The sequence below is a fragment of the Strigops habroptila genome, chromosome 1, assembly GCF_004027225.2.
Source record: "Strigops habroptila isolate Jane chromosome 1, bStrHab1.2.pri, whole genome shotgun sequence".
Classification (NCBI taxonomy): domain Eukaryota; kingdom Metazoa; phylum Chordata; class Aves; order Psittaciformes; family Psittacidae; genus Strigops; species Strigops habroptila.
Window position 1 is genome coordinate 73581010 of NC_044277.2, and position 26407 is coordinate 73607416.

At 41.5% G+C, this 26407-nt stretch overlaps 1 protein-coding gene across 2 annotated transcripts in view; it reads right to left on the bottom strand.

The window, feature by feature from the left end:
• The window catches only part of DAP (death associated protein), a 53390-nt gene extending 39107 nt beyond the window's left edge, over window positions 1–14283 (bottom strand). Inside the window, exons 1-3 of one of the 2 annotated variants that reach the window (XM_030489227.1) lie at window positions 14015–14062; window positions 7298–7394; window positions 1414–1522 (exon numbers count right to left, since the gene is read on the bottom strand). In XM_030489227.1, coding sequence (XP_030345087.1) covers window positions 1414–1522; window positions 7298–7346 — 158 coding nt within the window. In that variant the 5' untranslated portion in view covers window positions 7347–7394; window positions 14015–14062. Of the gene's footprint in view, window positions 1–1413; window positions 1523–7297; window positions 7395–14014 lie in introns of both variants that reach the window. The other variant, XM_030489235.1, reaches the window with a different exon arrangement.
• Window positions 14284–26407: the final 12124 nt, after the last annotated feature.

Sequence of the window (26407 nt, forward strand, 5' to 3'; positions counted from 1 at the left end):
CATTTAAAAATCAGTATTACATATTCTATTCTCCATATTTATAGTTAAATCTATAAACGTATATGCATTTGATACGGTTCAATACAGGTCATAGCAATTACTTTGCTACTTCTCCAGTAGCAAATCTGCAGAAGGTATTATCCTGAAAACTCACATGAAAATTGCTAATATCAGGTTTAGGTTTTATAATTAAACAAATTATGCATACATAAACTTTAGTAGCCTTGAGCATCTGCTAATCATAAAAACTCTACGCAAAAGATTAAGACAAAAGATGAATGAGGTGGGAAAATGCATTGAAGGCAATGTCATGTATGCAAAGGAGAAGAGCATGACACTATTAACAAGCTATTCCCTTAACTGTGAAGTGAATTTAAGTCCAAAATAATAAAGATGAGGAGGAAGGAGAAAAAAGGAAAACTGGCACATCAAATCTTTTTGGAAAATAAAGATGTTATGGTGAAGGTAGGAAGCTATTTCCCTCACTGAGCTATGTTCTGCATTCTGCCTAATAATATTACAAAACTGTAGCTGCAATTCTTTTTTTTATAGCTTTTTTACCAGCAGAATTAACTTTTAGCCCTTGGAATATTTAAGCAAGTAAAGCAAAAGTTATAGTCACACCGAACTCTGGAATAGCAGTGGGATGATGCCCAATGTTTGCTGCAGTCAGCACCTTTCCCAGAAGCGGCTGCAAGTGTGGTGTTCACACCTGGATTGCTTTTTCCCTTCAGACATTTCATCCTCTAAGGCCAACTGTCTCTAAAGCTCCACCTCTGAGTAATGACAGCTTGAAGGACAAAGACATGAATAAAACCCCTCAAGAGTCATATCCATTATATCCATACATTTAATCAAGTTTTAGGTTTTTAGATGGTCAATCATAAAACAGCAATATACATGTCTGTGAACAAAATCTTTGTGTAAAGCCACATCAGTTCACAGACTTAACAGAATTGGGCCCCAAAAAGAGGGGAAAAAAAGGTGAAAAGTGGTGGAAGAAATGTGAAATCTGTCAAAGAGGAGGATCTGGATGCTGATGACGGATGCTTGTACATAGCACCAGCTCACTTCAGAGCTTCCTCCACTGACACAATAGGCCAAGGGACCTTTTAAGCCAACACTCAAGTGGCTATGCTGCCAGAAAGGGAGACTCAGTGAATCCTCTACCCATCGAAGTTGCATATTTCCTCTCCAAAACTTAAGCACAAGATGTAGCAGTCTATGTGTCCCAACCTATCTCTGTCTTTCAACCTTAAATATTCATCATGCTGAGCCAATGCCACCTTGCTTTTCCAATAATTTGGTTTTGCAGATGCATGAACAGAGTAAAGAGGTCTTTTTCCAACTTTATGTTGGCAAACTACATGGGAGAAACGCTCACTCTGAGTATTTATGGAAATACAATGCTACCTGTTCACAGCGGTTTGGCGTCCATGTTCAACAAACTGTGAAGTATCTCGCTTTCTTTTTCCCATTCTTAGAACTTTCAAGATTTCCCTCTGACAAGCACCTGTTGACTCTACAACAGACAACATTAGAATTAACCTGACTGAAACACCATCCATGACGGAAACTACCTCCTACAGGACTTGTGTGCAAGCAAGCTGAACAGCAAACGTCATTTCCCAAGCCTTAGCTGTGCTGAAGGGCAGCTCTTCCCGAGTGAAAGGGTCAGGACTTTGACTGTACAGTTTCTGCCCCAGCTAAACAACCAAAACAACAGGGTAAAATCAAGGAGTAGAAAGAGCTTCAAGCATTTCCATATTTAGGGTGTAAACAAACATACGAGCCTGCTCTAATGGCTTAGCTGTATAATCTACTTCCTATTTTTTAAATTCTGTCAGAAGTTTGGACAACATTAGGGTCATTACAAGGCAAATATTAAATGTACTTCAATGACAGCAGAACCTTCGGTGGCAAATGAAAAATGGAAATAACAATGCCTGTTATTTCTTGTCAGTCACAACAGAACAAAGCAAGGGAAAGGAAAAACAAATATACTTTGAGTTGAAGGATATACCTGCAGCCTAAATTTTTGAGACTTCCATCGCACTTCTAGAAGAAAAAAAGCAGATGCATCTGAACTAATATATTCAGACTTAACAAATAACACAGAGATACCTGAAGGAGAACAGGGGCCTTCAACAACTCCTCTCTCACTATGTAACTAAGTACCAAGACTGGCTCTTTGACGTGCAGACACCCATATGCTTCATTAGGAGGACTGTGGTTTTGAGTCACCAAATTCTAAATTATCCTCTTTTTTTTTTTTTTTTTCCCTTTTACCAATGAATATAGCTAAGGCCAAAATCCACATCCTTAACTGAATTAGAATTCAGGCTGAATAATTTATTCTTTCTGGAGCCAATGGGAAAGTCAGACATAATGCTGGATTCACAATCCCCAGGTAAGCTTAAGTTACAAAACACATAATTTACATATGTATACTAAAAAACCACTCTACTGCATTCATATTCAGGAATTAAATCACTGTAATTACCCACTTTGTTTCAGAAATATAACAAGGAAAGACTCTTTTAGACATGAAAGCTTCTGCAGTTTACCGTTTGTTAAAAGACAAAATGAGACAGATATTTGCTTTAAATATTTTCCTTAAAATCCAGATGCTGACATAAAATTATAGTTTCTTCTTGAGGTCCCAGAGTGACAATTAATAAAGCTTTTGCGCAAAACTGAACAAGCAGCTCTCACTTCAAATTATCTGTCTTTCAGGAGTATTTATTATGGCTAGAGTCAGATGCTGGCACAGGAGTGCGCATGATATCACGGATCTCAGTTAAACATGCATTAATGGGCTTCTAATAAGCCCAGGACTATGGGTAGCCTACTTATTCCAAATATTTTCTCTGACAATATACAGCCCTGGAAAACTATGGTTTCTATTCATAACCCTTCGTCTATGTTTCACCTTCATCTAACATAACAGAAAAAAGCACTTCCAGCAGCAATCAGTATGACTGTCAATCAACCAAAACTGCAACCATATCCAATACCCAAACCAACTCAAGTGTTAAGCAATTACAGAAACATTAAAAAAATCAGTAACAGACCAGAAGTTCATCCAGACTGTATCCTATCTCCAACTAGGTTGATCAAAATGACTGTTGTCTTGAAGAACATGTGGGCCTAGGAGCGCACCTCACAGTAAAGTTTACCACTGCCATCTTGACCGCAGTGGTGCCACTGGCTTTGGATGCCATACATATTTTTTTTAGTTCACCTAAACCAAATTATTTTGGAAACCCCTCCCTTCTTTCATTGAGTCTTCTCCATATAATCATATCCAGTCATTCCTCTTTAAGTAAAACTATATTTACACCAGACTTATAAAAGTATTTCCAATACAGCTTAAGACCAAGAACTGCCTTGCAGGAAAAGTTTAAATTTGTATAACATCATCTTACCACATACTGTTTCGAGGGGTCACAGATCACCATTATGACAACTCAGCCTACCATTTCATAAAATGGTATGCTGTCACAACAATTTTATTTTAGGAAACATAACTAAACAAAATGCTTTGCAGAGTAAATTACAGTAACTAGATTGCAGGTTGCTAAACAACTGAGAAAAGAAATATCAAAGAAAATATACCTGGTGAATGTTAAAGTCACCTTTATCACAGTTAGCTACTGCAGGGGTGTTTACCTGTATCAGCTTTGTTTACGGTAAGACTAGAAACACTGACCCAGTGTCTTTTTCTGCAAGCATGCTGCAAAAACAACGTCAGCTGTCTCCAAAGCCACAAATACTTCTATGAACTCCAGCTGAAAGCCTTCTTGTTGAGCAGCTGCTCAGATCTGTGCCATTGTGGGGAGGACCTGTGCTCTCGGCTCTCCCAAGGAACTCTGAGAAAGCTCAAAATCTTCTGCCTCAATTTACTCCCAATTTCACTAATCTGTGCCAATCGAAGCCTGCAATGAGATTAAAATAATCACTCAATCATCCTAGCCTCCTTCTTCACACACACACACAAATTACTCTTCTCTGTTTTGTTATTTTGTCCCACATCACTGTCAGCTGCCTGTATCACCCAGTACGGGTTGCCTGAAGGGCTGTTTGCTTCTTCTGTCTTCAAATGCAATAAGGAGTGGAGATTGCATCATATCGATGATACTACCTTAAAATGGCAAAGCCTAAAACCATCAGACTAGAAAGTTAAAAACACAGATGTCTTTGCATCTCCTTACCAAAGGGACACAAAATATTAGCTAGCAAAGACCAGAAAGTACATATATATTGGTAACACAGGAAGCAGAACGGAAGGTTAATGGTCTCTTCTCCCCCTCCTGATAAACGTGTTCCCATCTCCTGAAAAACCTCCCTCCATAGGCATCAGAAATCCAAGTGTTTCAGAAGGGCACTGTGAATCACCAGGAGCAGACAGAAAAACTCCAGGGGACTGCACCTTCCTGCACAAAAGCGGCTGACATGCTGCAAACATAATTTAATTTTGACAAACAACAACAACTTCAAGTACTATGGCCTGTGGAGTTTGCCTATTCTCTCTATGGCTAAATAACTTCTTGCTCACATCTATAGCTTGTACAGCCACCGGAGCTGTACAAGTATTCCCACAGGAGCCTACAACCGCACATCAAACCTTCTCCCTCACAGAAACAAAGGTTTTCCAGTTCTACCAGGAAAACAACTTGTCTCAGACTTGCAAACCAACTCACAGTTTTGTTTTATAATTCACGCTGGTTCCCATCTAACTATGCTCCTTATGCCAATTCTGATGCTTTCTTTCTCAAAAGGATTAAATCAAAGAAATAAGAAGTGCAGATCAATGCTTTTTGTATTAATATATAGAGAACAAGTGAATACACAAGTGCCTAATACAGACCAATAATGTATCTATCTTCTACAAGAAAATCAAGGTGAAGAGCACACTCTGAGTGCATATTTTGAAAATAAACTGATCAGGTGGCTGAGGGAGTGCATTTTATGAGGTGCAACAGCCAACTATTCCCCAGCTAACACCGTAGCTCTAGAGGTCATTAAAAAACTTTCTCCTTTGCCTTTAAATAGCACAAGTTGCTCACAGACCTGCTTTACAATATTAATATACAGTGCATATCTGTTAGCATCTTAGGTTCAGGAGTCCACTCCCCCTCCCGATCCTTCTGTTGGACAGGCTTTGTTTTGCTTTGTCGACTAGTCTCAGTGCACCTGACCTGGACTCTCTGAAGATAACACTAAACTGGAACAGACAGTCCAAGGAGATTGGACCTTCACTCCTGAAGACCAGACTAAATAATCTCCAAAACATCCTATGTGAACATGAAGTACTCGGCACCGCCTGCTTTCCCCCACCAATCTGCTTCTATTGTGCCACAGCACCTGCTAAAGCAGACACAGCCACAAATACCAAGGTTAAAAATTAACTTTTCCCTATGCTGTTTGAGTGAGAGGCATGGAGGAATTAAGATCGTATTTGAAGAATTCTTTATAAGGCAGATAGCTATACTGTAACAGAGGTTTAGATCTGTGAACAAGAAGTCCTCTCACTAATCCTAATGAGATTCCCTCGCAATGAGGTTGGCATGCCAAGGAAATGTAAGAATAAATAGGTATATAACACTACACTGGGTCCGGCTGAGGTGACATTTATTTTCCCCACAGCACCCCTCACAATGCTGTCCTTTGTATTAGTAGCTAGAAAGGTGCGGGTAACACACCAGCCTTTAGGCTACTGCTGAGCAGTGCTCGCACAGCATCAAGGCTGTCTCTCCAACATTCCCCCCTCACCAGTAAGCCGGCAATAGGCAAGATCCTGGGAGGGAATATAGCCAGGACAGCTAACCCAAACTGACCAAAAGGATATCCCATTCCACATAACACCTGATCAGCAAGAAAAGCTAAAGAGGGAGGAGGAGAAGAGCATTTGTTATTACGATGTTTGTCTTCTGAACCAACCACTACACATACTGGACATCGCCTACCGATGGGAGATAGAGAATAAGTCTTTTGTTTTCCATTGCTTCCATACATAGCCTTTGCTTTCGCTTTATTAAACTGCCTTCATCTTGACCCACAAGTTTTTTCTATTCTATTTTCTCCTCACCCTGTCCTGCTGAGGAGGGGAGTGAGTGACAGAGCAGCTTGGTGAGCACCTGGCATCCAGCCAAAGTCAACTCAACACAAACACACCTCAAATAAAAGGATGTATCCCCAAGCACAGTTTAAATTAACCATAAGATACAATTCCTTCCTTTAGACAAAACTTATTGCTGTACAGAATCTGTTCTGTGCCACTGAACAGAAACACAAGGTGACCAACTCAGTTAATGAAGAAATGACATAAAGTTCACCTTCCTGCCTTTCAGTTGAATATATTAATTAAAATTATTTTTCCCTTCTCATGAAGGTGTTTCCTTTCAAGTTGTGAGTTAGTAAATAGACATGGTTGGTTTTACTTATACAGACATTGTCACAATGCTTATTTATTACCATTGGTATACATGCAAAATAAACATATAAGTCAGTCTACTTCTCGAAGCACAAGAATGTCTCTGTTTTTTTTTTTTACCTTGAGCAAATAGCAAGGACAAACCCATGCAGTAAACCAGTACATGAAGATCTTGGGTAAATATAGTCTTAGTTACAAGAAAAAGCAGCACAAAACCAGGTGCCTTTGTACGAACGGAAATACAGCAACAGTCCATTGAAGCTCCCTGCTTTCAATTCTGTACAGCAGTCACCAGATAAATCTAGTTAAAACTGTGAGGTAACTGCTGTCTGTCTTGGTATCCTCCATCACTAACACTGCTTGGTATCCTCCAACACTAACACCTAAAATAAAAGCAGATATTAATGCCATTTATTTTTTACTTGTTTTTTAAAAAGCACCACATTGTCAAATACCTTACAGAGAAAAGGAGTAAGGGCCAAAGGGTAGAAGGAATCATCCAACCCACAGCAAGAACACTTTCATACAGATTGACAGCCTAATGCTTGCGTCCAAATATGCCTAGTCTCTGTATTTCTGCACAGTCTGAAATATTGTTCACAGATTTTAGGAAAGCTGATGTTTTACTTTAACTGTACTTTTTTCTGTAACCTTCGCTTACCTGGCAGGATCATTTAAAGGATGCTCAACAAGGTAAAAATTCCCAAATTCCCCAATTCTCTTGAAAGACCATGTAACTTGCTACTGCTTTAAATCAATTTTATGATACAAAACCAAAATGTTTTTGTTTTGACAAAATGGTGACAAGGTTCAAGGTCATGGAAATTCACTGTAGCACATGCACCAAACCAAAGCGCTCACCTGCTGGTTTCCCAGTCTTGGTCATCCTTATCTTTTTCTTCTTTGGCATCAGAACTGTGCGGGTGTTTCTGCACAATCCGCATCCCACCAGCTTTCACTGGAATGAAAATTAGAGAGACACAATGAAGCTCAGTCAAATCAGCACATGTGAAGAATGTTTTAAGGATAACCCTCCCTTCTCCCCTAATACTTTGCAAAGCAGTGTAATAGTAATCACAGAAAAAGGGGCCCGAAGCATTTAAAAGTGGCAAGCCTGAGGAACAGCTAGTTCAAGACCACATCTGCCATTCCTTTTCACATCATGCCATCTCTGCTCATCCTGAGAAGTTGCAGCGCATTTTACCACCTGGTTCCAAAACCATTTTACAAAACTCAGCTCTCCTCCCACCCCTACTAACTTGCAGCAGTCAGAAGAAACCAAGGAGATGGTTTGTGTAACACTATGCAAAAGTCCACAAGCATCCATGTTAAATACTCCCATAAAACAAGAAGGGCTGAAGAACCTTACTTGTCTTTTCAAGTTAAAAAAAACCAGCTATAATAATACTATTTATACAAAGAAGTACTTCACAAGCAGTATAATAAAAAGCAAAATTTAGGACAACTGTTAATTACTATTTAGAACAGAGCTTCTTGTTTTGCGAAACATAAGCATTTACCACATTCCAAATCCTTGTCATGATTCAGTTTTACAAATGACACAAACGTGAAAGCATCCCTTTGAAACAAAAAATGAGACGTGAAAGCAAATCCACTTGTGTTCATAATTTAGGCCCTCCAAAGTAAAATATAAAACAGGAACCTAGCCAGACCTAACACTGCACCTGCTAAGCAGAGCAACAGGCAATCTGCTCTTGATCTGCCCTCTGTTTTAATATTGTATTTGTATGTGTTGGTTTGTTGGTTTTTTGGTTTGTTTTTTTTTTTCCTTCAATCATTGCTATACATACAGGATGGCCCAGGATAAGACAACGCATCTTGTTAGCTAATTCAATGGGTTACACTGCCACCAGCAACGACATCAGAAAACCACTATAGCAGTCAGCAGTCAGTAAAACCACCTACAGACACGCTGGTATGTGCTACACATTGCTGCGACACTGTAAGTCTGTGGACAGCCTCAGCAGAGATGCAGCCAAAGCATGCAGGATGCCAGAGCAGCAGTCAGAAGGAACCAAAGCAGCTTGCCAGCATGGCAAGGGGCAGCTGTACCTCTGACAGCCCTCCTGTGTCCAGCCTCGGAGCAATTAAAGCACCTCATAGCAGTTCAGTGCTAATCCCTGAAATCTAAAACCAGGTTTAGCTCCCGATTCTTAAACAAGACAGCACTGGAAAAGACACTCCTGTGCATAAATTTCACAGCCTGAGTGAAGTTAAGCAGTAAAGAGAAAGCAACCTGCCTCAGAAGAGAGACTCTGACAGCTCTTTGGCCCTGAGATACTTTAGATGGATTCTAAGCTCTATGTGGTATTTCAAAGATAAACATCTGATTCCATAAAAGACATTAACTAAAGACAGATGATCAACAGACAAAACCAAAGAAGAATCTTTCTAAACCTATCAAAACTGTCCCCCCCCTTAAAATGTATTTAAAAAGAAAACATAAAAAAAAAAAAAAAAGAAAAAAATATCAAAACACTAACAATTGTGTTCTCTTTCCAGTATAAAATTTACAAGATTTAAGTTGGTGAGAAATGTTTCACACGAGACAAGGGAAAACAGAAAGGTTAGGCAACACAGAAATGTAATTTTAAAAACTAAACAAAAGTTAAATTCTTATTAACTTTTCTTGATGCAAAGTCCTTAGAAATTTATCTGCAAATGCAAACACTCCTAGTTCTGTCAAGTGCTGCCTTCTTCGAACATCTCAGTTAATCAAAGTGATTGGTATGTTTTGTTTACATTGCTTTATAAATTTAACATTGCACAATCAGTTCTTACTAGTTCCCTTTCAAATTACTTTTTGTGGAAGATGCTGTCTCCACAACAACATCTGCCTGGTTACAACAGCACTTCTGGTATATACATGCACACTTTCACATCCTTCAAAACCTAACAGAAAATTAAAGAAAACAGTACCGAAAGATCTAATGCTAATTTAAGTGGCCTAAAATCTCTCTCATATTGCATATCATTAGGCTACCAGCCACTTGTTTGCTCTTTATCTGTCACTGGCAAATAACCAGACAATTAAAAGGCACAGTAGTGACTGACCAATGCAGTAGCTTAATAATTATAATAATCTGATTTCCTGCACTAATATCAACAGGCATAATATAGACAAATAAAAGTACATTGTTGCAAAATTGAATAATCTTTAGTAGTCCAGGGTTACTGTGCAGATTTGGGAGACCAAAAGAAGAATCCAGCAAACAACTGCAGTAATAATATTTCTGAGACCAAAAGTGACATAATTAGATCATCATCCTGTACATAGAGGTGATATATACCTCTGCCACCCCGACACAGTATGCTCATACCCAATCTAGTTCCAAGAGGTTTAGCTTAAGAAGATAAATACCCTTGCAACATAATTCACCTCCCTCTTCAAAAGGTCTCAACCAGACTACACTACCTCAGGGTTAGACAGGGAGAAGAAATTATTACATCCACCAAGCAAAAGAAAAACCCACTCCATTTGTAAGATTCTCTTGGGATTTATGAGGATTCATCCATTTCTTACTTGCCTAGCATTCACTACATAATTTGACGGATGCTTAGCACTGTGATTTTGTCACTTAGAAGTCATCCTTAAAAGAGAAAGAGCTCTGATTTCCTCATAGTAAATCCAGCACAATACAGACAGGATTTAAATAACTGACGAAGCACTTTCCGGAACACTGCCAGATATCAGCGCTCAGAAGAGGAGGGTGCCAGCGACACCGTGTTGGGATTAGGAAGAAAGCAGTTCCCAGCTGACAAGGGAGCTCGAGCTGCAGGTGCTCACTGGGGAGAGGTCAGGTGGGATCTGTGCTAAGGCAGGAGGAGACCAGGAATGGTTCCCTGTGGTGGCAATGACCAAGAGGCCACCAGCCTCCAAAGCATGAAATAGAGGGGATCACCTGCCACCACACTCCAAGAAGAACGTCACACAAGTCTGTTTGTCCCGCTGCTGGAAAACAGCCAAGTTTTGGATTTTAATTATTATCTGTCATGTTTTCCCCCGAGAGGCAGACAGGGCTGTCTCGTTTGTCCTGTGAACACCAGCATGTGTTCCTCTTACGGGTATGACTACTCCTTCTGGAAATGCATTAAACAACTTTGTTAATCAATTACAACCCAAGACAACTTGGAATCAGGAAACATTCTCAGTCTATTTACCACTTCTCCTTTCCCCCCCCCCGCCCCGCTGCCATGATTCTTTCCAGCTGTTCCCAGTTTCTGGGTCTGAATTCTGAAATAAACTCCATGGAGTTGGAGCAAGCACCGAGTACCTAGAGAAGCACCACAGCTCAGTGATGGCTCCAGCCCCAGCTCGCCCAGGTTGCAGACCCAAGGCAGTCCTTCCTAGGGAAACCTTCCAGCTCAACCCACATCACCTGCTAGTCACAGCAACAAGACAGAGTTTTTTGAAATCCAGAGTATAATCAAGAGCTATAGCAGCTTCCCCTTTTCCTTGAGTACAGTATTAAATATTAATACAAAATGTATTTCATATGTACAATATAATAACAGATTCCATTACATCGATAAGATGTATGAAAAGCCAGGACCAAGAAAAACGTAAAACACGCTGCTGTGCAAGCTTAAGGAAGCATGTATTAGTGTCTGACAAAACAAGAATGGAAGTAAGAGCTATTATGTACCTTCATTTCACAGAAGTCTTGGCTCTGAGTTATACTTTTTTAATGTAGGAAAAAGCACATAACTATTTTCAAAAGCCAATTGCAAAGCTTCATAAATAAACTATTAACACAATCACCTTGCTTTATTCCTCCACATTATCTACCAGAAGAAATGAACAGCTAAAAGCATAATTACACAGACTGCTTTAGAGGGACTGCAAGCTGCACAAACCTACTCAGCAATGTATTACAGATGCATTGATCTCACTGACGGATATTTAATAAAGCTTAAGTTGGGGCCCTCTTAAGTTTCAGAATGGAGTTCAAAGTCGCTTCATGCACCCTGTTACCAGCCTGAGGTCTTGAGGTTTCTCTCAATTTCATTATCCTTTGTCTTTTCAAGTGCTCTTCTTGTCTTTCCTGCCCCCTGTCCGCCCCCCCCACCAAGATCAGTGCAGAGAGGAAGCTAACAGACTGCACACAGTGAGTAAGCAAGGGCTAACAGTGCATATGAAAAACAATGAATTTGACAATTCTGCTGCAATTTGATGACCTGAATCCTACCTTTTACGTATCTAATTCATATTCTGCAGAGTAAGACACATCTGTAATTACAGGTAGGGTTCTTTATACAACTGTATGCAGCAAAACCAGAGCTTTTAAGCCATGAGTGAGAAAATGATCCCCTATTCACATCTTTGCCTTGCTAGGAACTTGCCTTGTTATTTATGAACACAATTCCACCTGCATTTGTGTAGTGATCTTTTATTTAAGTATGTTTGACTTTCATTTTATTAGAACTTGTTTGCAAACTGTCCTATTGCATTACATTATTCTTCAAGGATCTAAACTGGCTTGTGATAGAGGATTAAAACCAAACTTCAGCCCCTAGAGTACATATGAACTGTTGCTAGTCAGCACATTTATCATGGATATTCCAAATGTTAGAAGACCACAGGGCCACCTTCCTCTGCCAAGCAGCTCAGAACCACCTTCTTCCAGAAACAATCTGAAGATAATGTAAAGCATTAGGTTTTTTCTGGCCTCAAATATAGACTTGTGCATTGCCTTCCTTCCAAAGCTGAAGTGTTGCATACTCAAAAAACCCTTCAGGGATGCTAATGATCTTAAAAGGCACATGGCTGAAAAGGTTCTTCAGTTCATATGTGGACGCATGTTTTACAAAGAAAAAAAATAAAACGCTGAAATACTCTGAGAGCAAGGGAAATCTGTACTGCACTGCAGTTGTGCTTTTGCATTGTGCATCGCTAGTTTCTCCTGTGACCTATGGAGGCTCACTTCAGCTCTAAAAGAAACCCACCTTTTTCAACAGACAGGTTTTGAAGCAAAACTCTCAGACATGCAACATCAGAAAATACAGTTACAAAGCATCTAAATGAAAATATCTGTCACTTATCCTTCCTTCCCTTCCCATTGAAGGTGTGCCAGGAAGACACAGCTAAACCAACCCTTAGGGGAGGTCTTAACCACCCCTTCATGCTGAAGCTCAGCTCAAGGCAAGCCAGCTCGAGGAGCTATGGCAGCAAAAGCTGTTTGTGCTGAGGAAGGTGCTTTGGTTTGGTTACTTGAGCCAGCTCACCAGGAGGTCGGTAAGAGCTACTGCCACAACAAGGGAGGCTGCAGAACTGGCACGACTCTACTCAGCCAGGACATCAGCTTAACTGTACTCCTGAACTGCATCTGCCCCACAAAGCAAAGCCATTATTGCTCACTTCTGTTACCTATTTAAAAGAATTTCAGGTCCTCATTATAAAAACACATGATTTGATTAGGGTTCAAAAACTATTTTCAAATTTAGCTTTAAATCTCATCAACTGATTTGAATATAAAACTAACCATCCCATGAATCAAGAATTGCAGCCAACTACGCCACCAGGAAACACTGAAGCCACATGAAAAGTTGATGGTGTGGCAACCAAAGTTCCCTTTTTTAAGAAAACTAATAAAGAAGAAAAGCTAACAGTACATGGAGGTACAAGACACCTTGGATAGTGTGAGTACCCAAACCCCACCCGTGTAGTAGAGAGGAGCTGTTGTGTATGGTCAGCAGCAGACCACTGCCCCACCGAAGGGGAACCGCAGCTTCCTACGCACACCACCTGCTGCTCTAGACACCCATGATCACACAGCAGTGGGTGGAAGGTGCTAGACCTCCTTCACTGGGCAGCTCACTGGCCACTTTACATGTTTCCTACCCTGCCAGCCTCCAGAATTACAGCTGGGAGCGTGCACTGGCTCCAGCACTGGCCCCATAATGCCCACAGGGAAAAGGGATGCACAGAGTACTACTGATCTGTGTCTGCTCACGCTCGGCGTGCCCTGTGCTGCCAACAGCCACGCAGGCTGCGATGTGGCCAGACTGCTCTTCTCTTCCCGCCGGCATCAGCCGCAGGCGGTGGTTTCGTAGGCCTCTCGGGGCCGGGATGCCCTCCCGGACGAGGTCCCATGAAGACAAGACTATTCGTCTCCCGGGTCACAAGCCAGAGACGCCGCACAGCACAAACCCGATGAGCGTTTGCCTGCAACAGGAGGGCTCCCCTGGGAAAAGCAGGGCAGGGAGCGCTACCGGCTGCCAGAGGGCCGGGGAAGCTGGGGGAGGGCGGGCGAGCGGCAAGCAGCCAAGAGCGGGGACCCGCGCACCCGTCCCGGTGCTAGAAGCCGGGTCAGCCGGATCCTCCGAGCGGAGGAGGGTGGGGAAACCGCCCGGGGCTCACACTCCCGGCAGCGGCGGGGGGGGGGGCCGCCCGAGGCCGCCCTCCCTCACCCTCCTCCGCCCCGGGACTTCGCGGGGAACCGGTGCCCAGCCGGGCCCCCCCGGGAGGCGCTCGGCCCGCGGCTGCCCAGGCCCCCCCCGTCCCGTCCCCAGGGATGGGAAGAGAAAGAGCGGAGAGACGGGAACCGGCGGCCGTACCAGCAGGAGGGTGTCCGGCCCGCGTCTCTGCTTTCTCTTTGGGAGGCGAAGACATTTTTACTGTGGCAGCGGCCCCGCGCCCGCGCCCAGCCTTCCCCGCGATGCGCGGCTCGGCCCCACTCCCGCCCTGTCAACGTGGCCGCCGGGCGCCGCCGCCAGGCCGCGCCCACCGAGGGGCGGTGCCTGGGCGCACCCGTGGTGCGCTGCCGCCGCTGCCCCGCTGCAGACGTGCCGCCGCCGGCCAACGCGGGGGAGCGAGGCAACGCGGAAGGGCGACCGTGCCCCGCCCCGCCCCGCCCCACCGCGCCGGGGGAGGGCGGTGGGGCTGGGCCGGGGCGTTAGAGGCGGTTCTGTGCGTGGCGGAGTGCGGGTTTGTTCTGCCACTCGCCCCATCTCCGTTTCTGTTTCTTTGTGTTTCCCTAGCGGTTTGAGTTTTAATTGCTCGTGATCCTTTTTCACAGCTAAGTGTGAAGCCAGAGTTGCGAAACGGCTCCCCTGCTGAAGCCTGCCTTTCTTCCCCACCCCCCGTCCTCCCCGAGCAATAGGAATTGATATTACTTTATGTAACTGGTTAGTGCAACGGGCTGCCTTTGAAGTCCCGTTGGATAGCGTATGTTGTTTCATCAAATCATAGAATCAGCTAGGTTGGAAAAGACCTTTAAGATCATCAAGTCCAACCTTTACCCCAAGATTGCCAAGACCACCACTAAACCATGTCAACAAGGGCATCATCTACATGGTTTTTGAACACTTCCAGGAATGATGATTCCATCATTTGTCTCAGCAGCCTGTTCCAATGCCTGATCACCCTTTCAGCGAAGAAATTTATCCTAATATCTAGTCTAAACCTCCCCTGGTGCAGCTTGAGGCTCTTAAGCTCTTGTTCTATCACTTGTTACTTGGGAAAAGAGACCTGCCACTTGCTCTCTCCATCCTCCTTTCAGGTAGTTGTACAGAGTGATAAGGTCCCCCCTGAGCCTTCTCTTCTCTATGCTAAACAACTTCTGGTCCCTCAGCCGTTCCTCATCCGACTTGTGCTCCAGCCCCTTCACCAGCTTTGTTGCCCTTTCCTGGACCTGCTCCAGCACCTCAATGTCTCTCTTGTAGTGAGGGGCCCAGAACTGAGCACACGATTCGAGGTGCAGCCTCACCAGTGCCGAGTACAGGGGGATGAGCGCTGCCCTGGCCCTTCTGGCTACCCTGTTTCTGATACAGGCCAGGATGCTGTTGGCCTTCTTGGCTGCCTGGGCACAAGCTGGCTCATGTTCAGGAGCCTTCAGTCAGCACCCCCAGGTCCTTTTCCATTGAGCAGCTTTCCAGCCACTCTTCCCCAAGCCTGTAGTGTTGCATGGGGTTGCTGTGAACCAAGTGCAGGACCTGTCACTTTGCCTTGTTATCCCCAGGTATGTAGTATGGAAATTAGTGTCGTAACACTTCTGTTATTTGCTAGTACTCTTTGTTACAATCATATTACCATTGTAAAAATATAAGTGATGGGTAAATATACAGGGTTCTTTTCGCAACAGTCTGAAATATAATCACATCATAGTATACTTAACAGCCTGCATGAACAAACGTTACAAAAAGTGCTGTAACTAAGTCCTTGCATTTTGCTGCTGGGTAATTGCAAATTTTTACACATACGACACTTTAGAGTCTCAGTTTGTATTTTCAGTTTTGTCACCTTCTGTGTATCTTAACACAAATTACTCCAATTTCCTTTCCAGTCTGTCAAAATCTATTCAGATTATAATATAGGGCAGAATTATCTCCTAAATGGAGGTTTTAATGTTTGCCTACTGTCCTCTGGATTAGAATTGTAAGATTCTATTTTCAGTTATTCTTCATTTTGGCAGGTGTGTTTGGTTTGGATTTCCCTGTGCTGGTTACCGGAGTCGTTATGAATTTTTGCTGTTGCAGGTTTAATCTAAACCCACTGTTATAGAACTGAAATTAAAGAAAAAAGTGCCTTATGACATTAAAAACCCCACAAATTAATATTTTTTTCTCTAAGAATCAGCTATAATTTCATATTTCAGTGCAAAGATTTGGTATGTGGAGGTGCACTGGGAGGAAGAATTACATCAAACGTGGTTTGGCCGGCCTTGCAAAAGCTGGCAATGTTACAAGACTTTGCATGTCTCCATTAACACAAGCACTTGTATGAAGGCTTGCTGTGGCTTCACAGCCAAAATACAACATCTGTCCTGAGTATGTCTCAGAAATGCAGGGCTGAAATGGGGTATTCCCTGCAAATGCAGCTTTGCATTGGGTTTGGAAGCTGGGATCCCAAGGCACACCATTCTAGTGCAGAAGGAGCAAGGACTGGAGGAGGAGAAGAGAGATGGAATCAGGAAGAAACAAGGCACAGGAGGACTTGGCCTGAGTGGAGAGGGAGATAAAAGGACAAAAAGTTGAGTAGGGAGCAGTGGAGAAGTGGCATGAGAATTGAGAAGCAGAGTGAGTGACATGGTGGGAGATACGAAAAATCTTTCCTCAGGCAATGAAGTGAAAGCCAGGACTACTTGGGTGAGATAAGGATAAGAAGCCCTGGGGGAGGGAGGAAAGACTGAAGGTAGGTCAGGCAGGAGCGAATGCACAGATCAGGCTAGCCGGAGGAAGAGGGAAAGATCTTCGCTGCTTTCCGGAGCCTAGAGGTTCTCAGACCTCACTATATTCATCAGTACATATAATTACTCATTTCCTCAAACAACAAGGATCTGTGTGTTGGGTATGTTTCTATGCTTGCAGAAGAGTTATATAGGTGTCAGTATGATACCATAGGATGGAATTTAGTTTTCAGTTATTTATTCCATTATTGTTTTTTAAGTGTTGCAAGAAAAGCAAAAAGGAGACATCACACGTTAAGAAGAAACAAACCCAAAAAAAACAAAAATTGGGATTTGTAAAATGAAGCACCTAAATGAGGAGATCCTGTAAGGGTTGTGAGTTTCCACTTTTGTGAAACAGAGTGATTTTCTTTGCAGATCTAAGGCAACATGCGTTTCTCCGGCTAGCTGTGGTGCCATAATATTAGTAGCGATGTCCTTCTTGATTATGCCAATGTACAGGAAATACAGAGGTATTCTTAATTAATGACAGGCATTATAATGCCAGGAGTTGGCAGTCGCATTGTTTGTACCAGCACGCACAAATGGGAGCAGCTGTGGGAAACTACAATGGAAAACAGGCAGAGTTTTTACACAAAGTTGGCTGCGGAGTCACTTCCTTTGCCAAATCAACCACGCCTCATGCTGACACCCCGTTCCCACAGAGTGTAGCAAAGGCAAGTCTCCACTGGAAAGCTCGTGAATGACAGCATCATGAGACAGGGCAGTGAAATGCAAAAGTGACAGAAGAGTAAATAAATCAGGCTGGTTTTATTTCATATTTTAAGGTGTTTTGAAGACTGGTGGATGTTTTAGAATAAGAGTTTTTGTAAAGGATTCCACAGCACAACTCTTCAGTTAATAGGCAAGAACTCATAATAGACATCTGAAGTATCTGTGACTTTATCCAGCGCAACCAAGAATGAGTACTCTCCAGCTTCTAATTTTAACTGAAATAGCAAGTAGAAAGAAGCTATGTCTTTTGTGATGACAGTGCAGGCGAAAATCCAGCTCCTGCATTCAAAAAAAGAAAAAACCCAAAACAACCAAAAATAGGGAAAAAATCCCTTTACAGATCCTAAAGACTAAGTTAAAAGAAGATGTGAAGAGATTAGATAGGAAAGTGTGCAAAAGCATATATACAAGAACTATTTTCAGTGGCAGTTGGCCCTCCACAGCACTTTTGACAGTAATGCTGGGTTCTTACAGCCCAAAGTATGTTCAGTAAGCAGTCTATTTTAAAAGTAGGCAGTCTGTTGAACTATGATTAGGACACCGTTTATGTCTATTTTGAAAATACGCCCTAGTACTTAACAGATGGCTGCAATTTTGCTTTTTTCACTCAGGGCTTACAGCAAAGTCTTACATTCTTTCTGAAAATACTGAAACACATAGAAAAGTGGTTTCTGGGCTCAAGTCAGGGGGAAGTTATAGAGCAGCCGAGGGTCACTCAGTGTCTAAAAGGCAGCTAAATGTTTTGCCACTCAACTTCTGCTGTAATTTCCAGCACACATATGCACATGTATGCTGTAAATCCTAGGAAGTATGATAACCTGCTGTGTATTTAGCCATAGGGTGGGCAAAACTCTCTCAGTGAATAGGTTTTTGCCAAATTTACAGATAAAAATCAAGTCAATGAAAACTACCAGCTGATTTTGATAATGCATCCAAAATAGTTTTGCCTGAAAACAGCTAGTTGTTTTGAAGGTTGGGCTATTTTGTTTCAACAGCATGTTTTAACATTTTTAAATTTTTAAAGATTAAAAACCAGCAAGAAACTAAATTATTTTTCTCTTCCTCACATTCTTCCCAGCCAGTTAATAAAAATATCGGTTCTCCATGTAGTTCTAATCCTTTGTGACATTTTTAGGGTAGCATGATAGCTCCAAGAAACGATAAACAAACTAAAAGGTTTTCTTTGGAATTTGATCTTTCACTTTGACTTTTTGAGTTTGCAGATTTTCACTTGTATATGTCACTACCCACTACTTAAAACAATCCAGTCGGAAGATGGGGAAGTTCCCTGCTTTTCTACTTCCATCTAAATATGTAAAGGAAGCCAAATAATGGTTGTTTCAGTTCTGTCCACTGCTATTCCAGGTTAAGAAAAGGGTACTGTTTTTAAGACTGTGGTTTGCTTGGAAATCTTCAGAGATTGCGTGGACTACCATCCAAAAAAGACCAATTTGTGTAAGAAAACAAGCAAAGAAATCTTGGTCAAGGAGTAAAATGTGCTGTTTTCCAGTCTTCCCTTACCACATGTTTTTGCATTGACTTATTAAAGTCAGTTGGGTTGCTGGTGTTTGCTGGTTTCTCCGTATCTTGATGATTGGATTGATTCCATGTTGTTACTCTAACTGCACTGTTACTCTGACAAGGAACACAAATTTATTTGCTCATTGGATTTACCAATTCAGTTTTCCAGGAAGACCTGTATAATTCATTTATTTTTCTTTAGAATTAGAATAAGTTCCCATTGTGGAACACCTATAAATCAGTTAAGTGTTGAAAGTTACTGAATTTAATCATAATGTAATTGTAAAACTCAAACGCTCTTTTATCTTCACGTTTCAGTAAATTTCTTTGGAAATGTTTCTGGTGAAATGTGTACAACGGGTCTATCTCATCAGAAAGGTGGAATAAATAAATGTAGCAACCTTACATTGCCACTCCTACATTATATTGTCAGAAAGTTCAGACTTCTGAGCTGTTATCAAATGTTAAATCAGCACAAAAAGCAATTTCTCAGTATGATGGATTACTGTTGAGATGTGAATCAAATTCAGGAGGTTTGTAACATGTTAAGAAGCTGCTCTGTATGCCTTTTTCACAAAAGCGTTCTGGTTTTCTGTTAATAGTTGTCTTAGATGCAATTACTACTTTTTACATTTGCTTCTCCCCACTGTTGTTTACAATATTATTTTAGCTGTGAAGTTTTAGACATAGTGCATGCTAGAGTAACATAATTCATCGTAGGTTTCTTTTCTTTCAAGAACAGTTTCAGGTTGTTATTTGCTATACAGCTGAAGTAGAAATTTATATTGACTTCACGGGAGAATTATGCCTTAAAGGAAAACCCAAATGGAAACCACTGTCACAGTATGGCCTCACATTAAGCTAAAATTTAATGCTTTTCATTAAAATCTTTATAAATGTGTCACATATATACTGAAAGAAAAATAAAGCAGGTAAAGCGAATAAACCCCTGTGAGTTTCCAGAGACCTTGCTCTACAAAATATCACCATTTGTTCTTCCTCCATTTCAGTGTAGTTCAGTTCTGCCTTAGGACACTACTCGCAGTGATAATCCTACAGAAGTATTCTGATATGAAAGATTAATAAAGCAATTTATAGATTCAAAGGAAGGAAGAGAGGAAGGCTGGAGGAGGACAGAGGGGAGAAGAAAGAGAGAGGGAAAGAAAAGAGAAGAGAGAAGGAGGGAGGGAAGAAGGGAAGAAGATGTTTAGTGCAACTGGGAAAGTAAAAGCAAAAGCCATCCTTTGGAGCTTTTTCATTCAAGGATCTCAACATTCTGCGTAAAGGCCATAATTTTCATTATCCCCTGTGTTAAAATTGGTAAATGGAAGCACAGAGAGGTAAAAATAAGTTGTCAAAGCCAAACTAGCAGCAGAGTTGAAAACAGAAGCCAGGCCTTTTGAGGCACAGTTCTCTCTCCATTTCCTCATTAGTCTGGGACTTATGAAAGAGACTGTATATTTTATTGTTATAGATAACGGGCATATTACTGCTGCCCAGTTAGAGAGGGTCTTGTTCTTCTAGCTCTGTAGATGACAAGGCTGCCCTCCACAGGAGTGTGAGTGTGCACAGACTCTTGGGGTTTGTGAGTCACATCGCAGCTTCTGTGCTGTGATTGCTCCTGGAAGCTACTGGTATGGCTCCCAAATGAGGCTCAAGAAAATTAGGTATTGTACTAATCTTTACACCACTTTTCTGTTCCTCTGCTTCTCATCTTATTCTGTCTTTGAGATTGCAACTGATTTGGACCTGTAGAAGCTGTGCTATTTGAATAAAGGAAAGAATTTACATTGGTTAAAAAAATGAAAAAAAGGTCAATTTAGATTCTTATTGTTTCCAAACACATTGGATTTGGTGTTTGGTTTTTTTGTGGGTTTTTTTTTTTTTGTTTGTTTGTTTTGTTTTGTATTGTCTTGTTTTGTTTTCCTACATTTTATTTCTAAGAACTGTTAACGTCAGAATGTGGTGGGTTTTGGTGACTGTGATGGGAACAGAGAAGCTTGCTGACAGCAAGCCTTTTAGTAAACGCTTATTATGGAATTGATGGTTGCTTTGTGTCAATATTTCATATTTAGAATCAGATACCACATCCATGGTACATACACCCAACTTTATCGATTTCTATATCTTCAGGCTCTTTCTTTTATTTCATAGAAATTGTTCCTGGCTTCAGAGGAAGTTTTGCATGTACCCGAGTATGGGCAGTTGGCCCTAGCTTCTAGGAAATACCCTTTTAAGACTGTAGGGTTGACTGTTACAGGTGCTAAACAGCTACCATTAACACAGGCTCATCATAGGTCAGCCCCTTTCAGTCCTGGCAGGGTGGCTGTCTTGGAGCTCAGGCACAAGTAGTCACTCCTAAGACACAAGTGAAGTTGGTGCTCAGCTTCCCACAGTAACGGTACCTGACATAGGCTTCACCTGAGCTCACTTTATCCATCTAAGAGATAGCCAGACCTATTCTAAAACCCACTTTTTCTCCTGGAAGACCCTTACTGCCTTAATTTTGGACCTTTGGCAGATGACCTAAGATTTCTGTTAAATTTGCAGCAAATGTACCTATTGCAAAGTTCAGGTCTTTACAATTTATGCATTATTTATTTATGTTCCTTCCAGAGAATGTTAAGAAATAGACAACAAGAAATTATATATTGTGGTGTATATTTAGTTGAAATGTATCTTTGTCTAGAGCAATGTAGTCATTTTTTTAATCTTTGAACTGATCTTAACACATAGCTCGGTTGTAAATCTACCCAATAATTTTTCTTTAGAAACACTACTTCATCTTACAGAAAGAACTAATTGCTAAACAGCAAAAATCCCTTTTCAGTTGAATTCTAGATGCCAGATTTGTGACTGTAATTGTTTTTCATTCTTATTAGAAGGAGTCTGAGTATGTCAACATTCTTATTGATGTTTTCTGCTGAATGCTTTGTTATAAACTGAACATAATTAAATGTAAGTAGACTGGTATTTCATCACAGCTCAAGGGTATAAGGCTAACACATTCTTTCTTCTGTTATCTCTCCAGTCCTCTTTCTTCTTACATGAAAAGAATGCAAAGTATCAGCATTCTTTAGGGTTGGAAAGTCTTAAGACTTTTTCTTAGGAAACTGCAGCGTTGAAACAATGGTGGAAGGGTTGCTTTGCTTTTCAGTTGTGTTCCAGAATTATGTCCATTTTAATGAATATGTTTTCAAAATACTTGCTGGCTGAGAGCTAAAGGTTATAAGACATTTTTAAAGTATGCATCTGTATTTTATTTCTCTTTGCACAAAGATTCAGTTTTATTACCAGCTTTCAATTTTTTCTGCTTTTCCAGAATTATTTGAAATTATAATTTTCCAGAATTAATTTAATTTATTTTAGTTGCTAGTGTAACAATTTTTATACTTTTTACAGAAGTCTAGTTTTATGTTCAATTATCCTGTGTTAAGCATCTATCAAAATATCATTAGAAGATTTATCATGCTTGTACTGAGTCTAGCTGGAATGGAGGTAATTCTTTGTCATAGCAGGCCTTATGGTGCTGTGTTTTGGATCTGTGACCAAAACATTGTCAATAAAACAGCAGTGTTTTGGCTATTGCTGAGCAGTGCTTGCACAGCATCAAGGCTTTCTCTTTTTCCAAATCTGTGCCCTGCAGTGAGTGGGAGAAAGGGAGGGAGTGAGCAGCTGTGTGGGTGCTTGGCTGTTGGCCCAAGTTAACCCACCACGGTACTCTACTGTGGGAAGCTGAGTACCAACTTCACTCATGTCTTAAGAGTGGCTGCTTGTACCTAAGCTCCAAGACTGTCAGGTACTGAAAGGTGCTGACCTATGATGAGCTTGTGTTAATGGCAGCTGTTTAGCACCTGTAACAGTCCTAAATGGCACCACAGACTCCTCACAAGTTTGTTATGGTGAATCAGGTTTGCTCATTAACAGATAAGCCTCTTTTGTATATGACCATCAAATTTTGCAGTGATGAGTGCACTGTGCCTTTACGCAATCACTACCACATGCGTACAAGAACTAAGTGTCCCCCAGCAACATCTGCAATTGTTTGAATGATTCTTCTTGGCCCCCTTGTCCTTCTAATTTCTCTCCACTCCTCCTGTGGCAGCATGGGTTGGTCCTATGTGGGTGTCTAGCTTGTTACCCTCGCAAGGCAGCTTCTGCGCACAAGCCCTCTGTCCTCTCCTGTGGCCACAGGGACTTCTTACCTCTCTGCTACCACAGTCCGCTACCACACTGTTGTTTACTACTCTCCTTTCTTCCCTCCATTTCCAGCAAAGTCCTGAGGACAGTAAGCTACCGGAGGCTTTCCTCTTCCCATTTCACTGCCTGTGTACTACATTTTGATGAATTGCCAGAGGCTGTACTGGCTACCGGGCAACCTCTTGACATTGCTTTCTTGAAGAAATACTGTCCCTGGATCCTGAATCCCAGCAAATTGAAGTCATGATGGTGAGCTGGTAATAGCTGAAATACCAATTTGGTGTTACAATTTGTAAGCCATGTTACAAGGCCATGGGTAAGAATGACTGATACTGCTAGGTCAAGGAAAATGTGTATCAAATTACTAATCAAGGGTCACTACCATCATTTATGGACACTTTGTGAGGATAAGAGGGGGGCTGAATGGATCATTCTGAATTCATCACATCCTTTTGTCAATATCTGTCCTAGAGGAATAAAGGCACTCATAATCCTCTTTGCAGCCACCTCATTTATTTTTTTATGGGCTATTTCTTTCCAACCCCTAACTGATTTTAAATTCTTGGGTGTTAGAGTACTCCTGGTTCCCCCTCAAGGACAAGTCTGCTAGAAATATTGTCTCTTATGGTCATCCTGAAGCAGAGCTTCAAGTTCATACAGATTATCAGAGAAAGTTCTGGTTCCCCAAACTGCCCTATCCTCCTGACCAAGGATTAGTGCTCCTTCCTTCCCTTTTCATCTATGCCTTATCATCCTACTCACCCTTTTCCATAGCACAAACTTAATCTTAGTTTCTGAACCTGCATCAGGCATGGCAGTGTGAAAGTTTATAAGCTGCCTAAAAGACAGTGCTCTATATTGAAATTGAGCTGCACATTTGCTGTCTTTATCAAGAGCCACAAGTCATACTTCACTCCACTGTCCGCTGTCCATCAGTTAATTTTTCTCTGAATTCCACCACAGGTTAAAAGCTCATCCTTCAAAAGGCTCTATACAGCTTGCCTCTGCTTCTGTAAGGCTTTTTACTAGCTCTGGCTTCTCCTTTCTCTGTTCTATTGTGATCTTTTCCCAACGCCACAATGAAAATAACTCCATATGGTCCTGTTCCAAATGGCTTTCCAGAAGATTAGACAGTCCTCCATATTGCTACCATCTCTGAACACCTGATAGAAATCCTTCCACCACAGATTGCTCAGGAAGAAATGCCCTGTTTCTTTGCTCTGCTCAGTCCCATAAGTCGGTTAAATACTTGTTTTGCCCACCTTCTGTTCACATAATTAGTTTGCCCTTTGAAGACAGTCCTGAAATAAAGTTCTGCTGCATCAAATTCACCCTGAGAAAATGAAATATATATGAAAACAGTCTAGCTACTGTTTAGTCTCACAGGCACTTCTCATATCTCATGAGTCACAGATCTATAGGGAACAAAATCAAAAAATCCCAAACAAAAAATCTCACACAATTGTCAAGTGCTTCCACTCCATCTATTGGGGTGGGTTTTGTGGCCTGGCACCCATACTCCTTGTCCCACGTGCATGTCTCTGCTGTCTCCTCAGCTATGAGGGACTTTACCGTGAGCATCTCCTCCACAAATGCTGGGATTTCAGCAAAGGTAGCCTATGCCTGGAGGACTCGCCTCTTCCTGCAGTGGCCTTGGGATGCTGCTGCAATGTCTGAGAAGTGCTGCGTGAGAACCTGCAGGCACCACTGACCCCAATTAGTTGCATCATATACCAAAGTGAATCAAACCCTGTGCTACAAATGTAGCTGTCAGCTGGGGGTACTCTTCAGTCATCCCTTGCCTAACTTGGCCTACCCTGTGGGGTAGAGCTCAGTTGCATCTGCTCCAGTGATTATAACCAACAGACAGATGTGGCATAGTCCATTTTTATGTTTGTATAAGACGTGGGTGAAGCCTTACATGAAGTGAAGCCTCCTGATTAAAGAGATAATACACACTGACTTCCAGAAGTGTTTTCAGTTTTGATCACTTTGAAGAGATGTGTATCCATTGGTGATAAACTGCTTAATACTAATCAACAATTGCTAATACTCAAGCCAAGAAGATGACTATGTCTGGTTTGCCAAAAAGAAAGCAGCGTTTTTGAAGAGGCAAGGGCGATTAGTAGAAAAAGATCCAAAGTGAAGGATCACCTTTTGCTTAAGAAGTGAAGGTTCAGAATTTTGTGGGAAGAGAAATTAGATTTTGAGCACACCCTTAAAATGTATTTAAAGGAACATATTATGAAAAGTAACATTCTTTCCTGAGCCAAGGTCCCTTCCATGAGAATGTAGTTATTTCAGGGCTGGGTCCTATGTCAAGAAGATGCGAATTTCTAGCAGTCACTCAGCTGCCTCATAATGGGTGAGAAGAAACTTTAGAGCCAACATAAATAACAACCAAACCCCTGCATGCATTTTCCATTTCCTTTTGGCACTTTGAATTTAGAAGATTTTGCAACCACCAGTTTTGAGTACTGTAGGCAAACATTTTTCTTCCCTTTTACTTTAGGTCGACTTGAATTAAGGCTGATTTCATAGTAAATAGCTAATGACTTAATCCCGTGGGTACAGCTAATCTTAGAACCAGTTTACTGGAATATTCTTTTTTCTTCCCGGAGCTTGTCAGATAAGGGTTTAAGGGGAAGAAGTGTTTTCGGTTGCCCGGTGCTAGGCAGGGAATCAGCAGAACAGTGGAGAAGAATGCTTATACCCAAGAATTCTGCCAGTTTGGTTGTCAAAATGTTTTCTACACTGAATGAAAGGATTTTTTAAATGTCAAGTTACATTAAGTGAAAGGCGTGCAGCACTGTGAGAAGCAGTAGGAAAATGATCTGTTATAAATATTTGAACTCTTGCTGAGGTATCTCTTCTCCTTTGTCCTCCCTGGAATAGGTAAAACTAACATCTCTGTTGAGCTTAAAAAACTGGGCCAATCAACTATTGAACACAAAGCATTTGTTGCCTAGAGGAATGAATAATTAATGTAGCCTCCCTAATCTGATATCAAAGAGAAGGAAAAGTAATAGCAAATATGCCTATGCATAAGGGGGAAAAAAGACAATAGTAACATCCTATCAATCAGGTCTGCTTAAGTAGCTCATACACATGAACCTGAGCTGAAGGTGCAAACTGAAATCCCTAGGGAAAAATCCCTAGGCTGAGAAACCAGAATACCTTCTTTTGCTTGAAAGAGAAGTGAGGTGAAGGCAGAAAAGATTTCTGAGCCTGTTCAAAAGGAAGCAGGGAAAGTAGTTCTAGCTGAAGATGTTGGACTTTGAGATGAAATCACTGCTGCTAAGCTTGACTACTCTCTAAGGTAATGAAA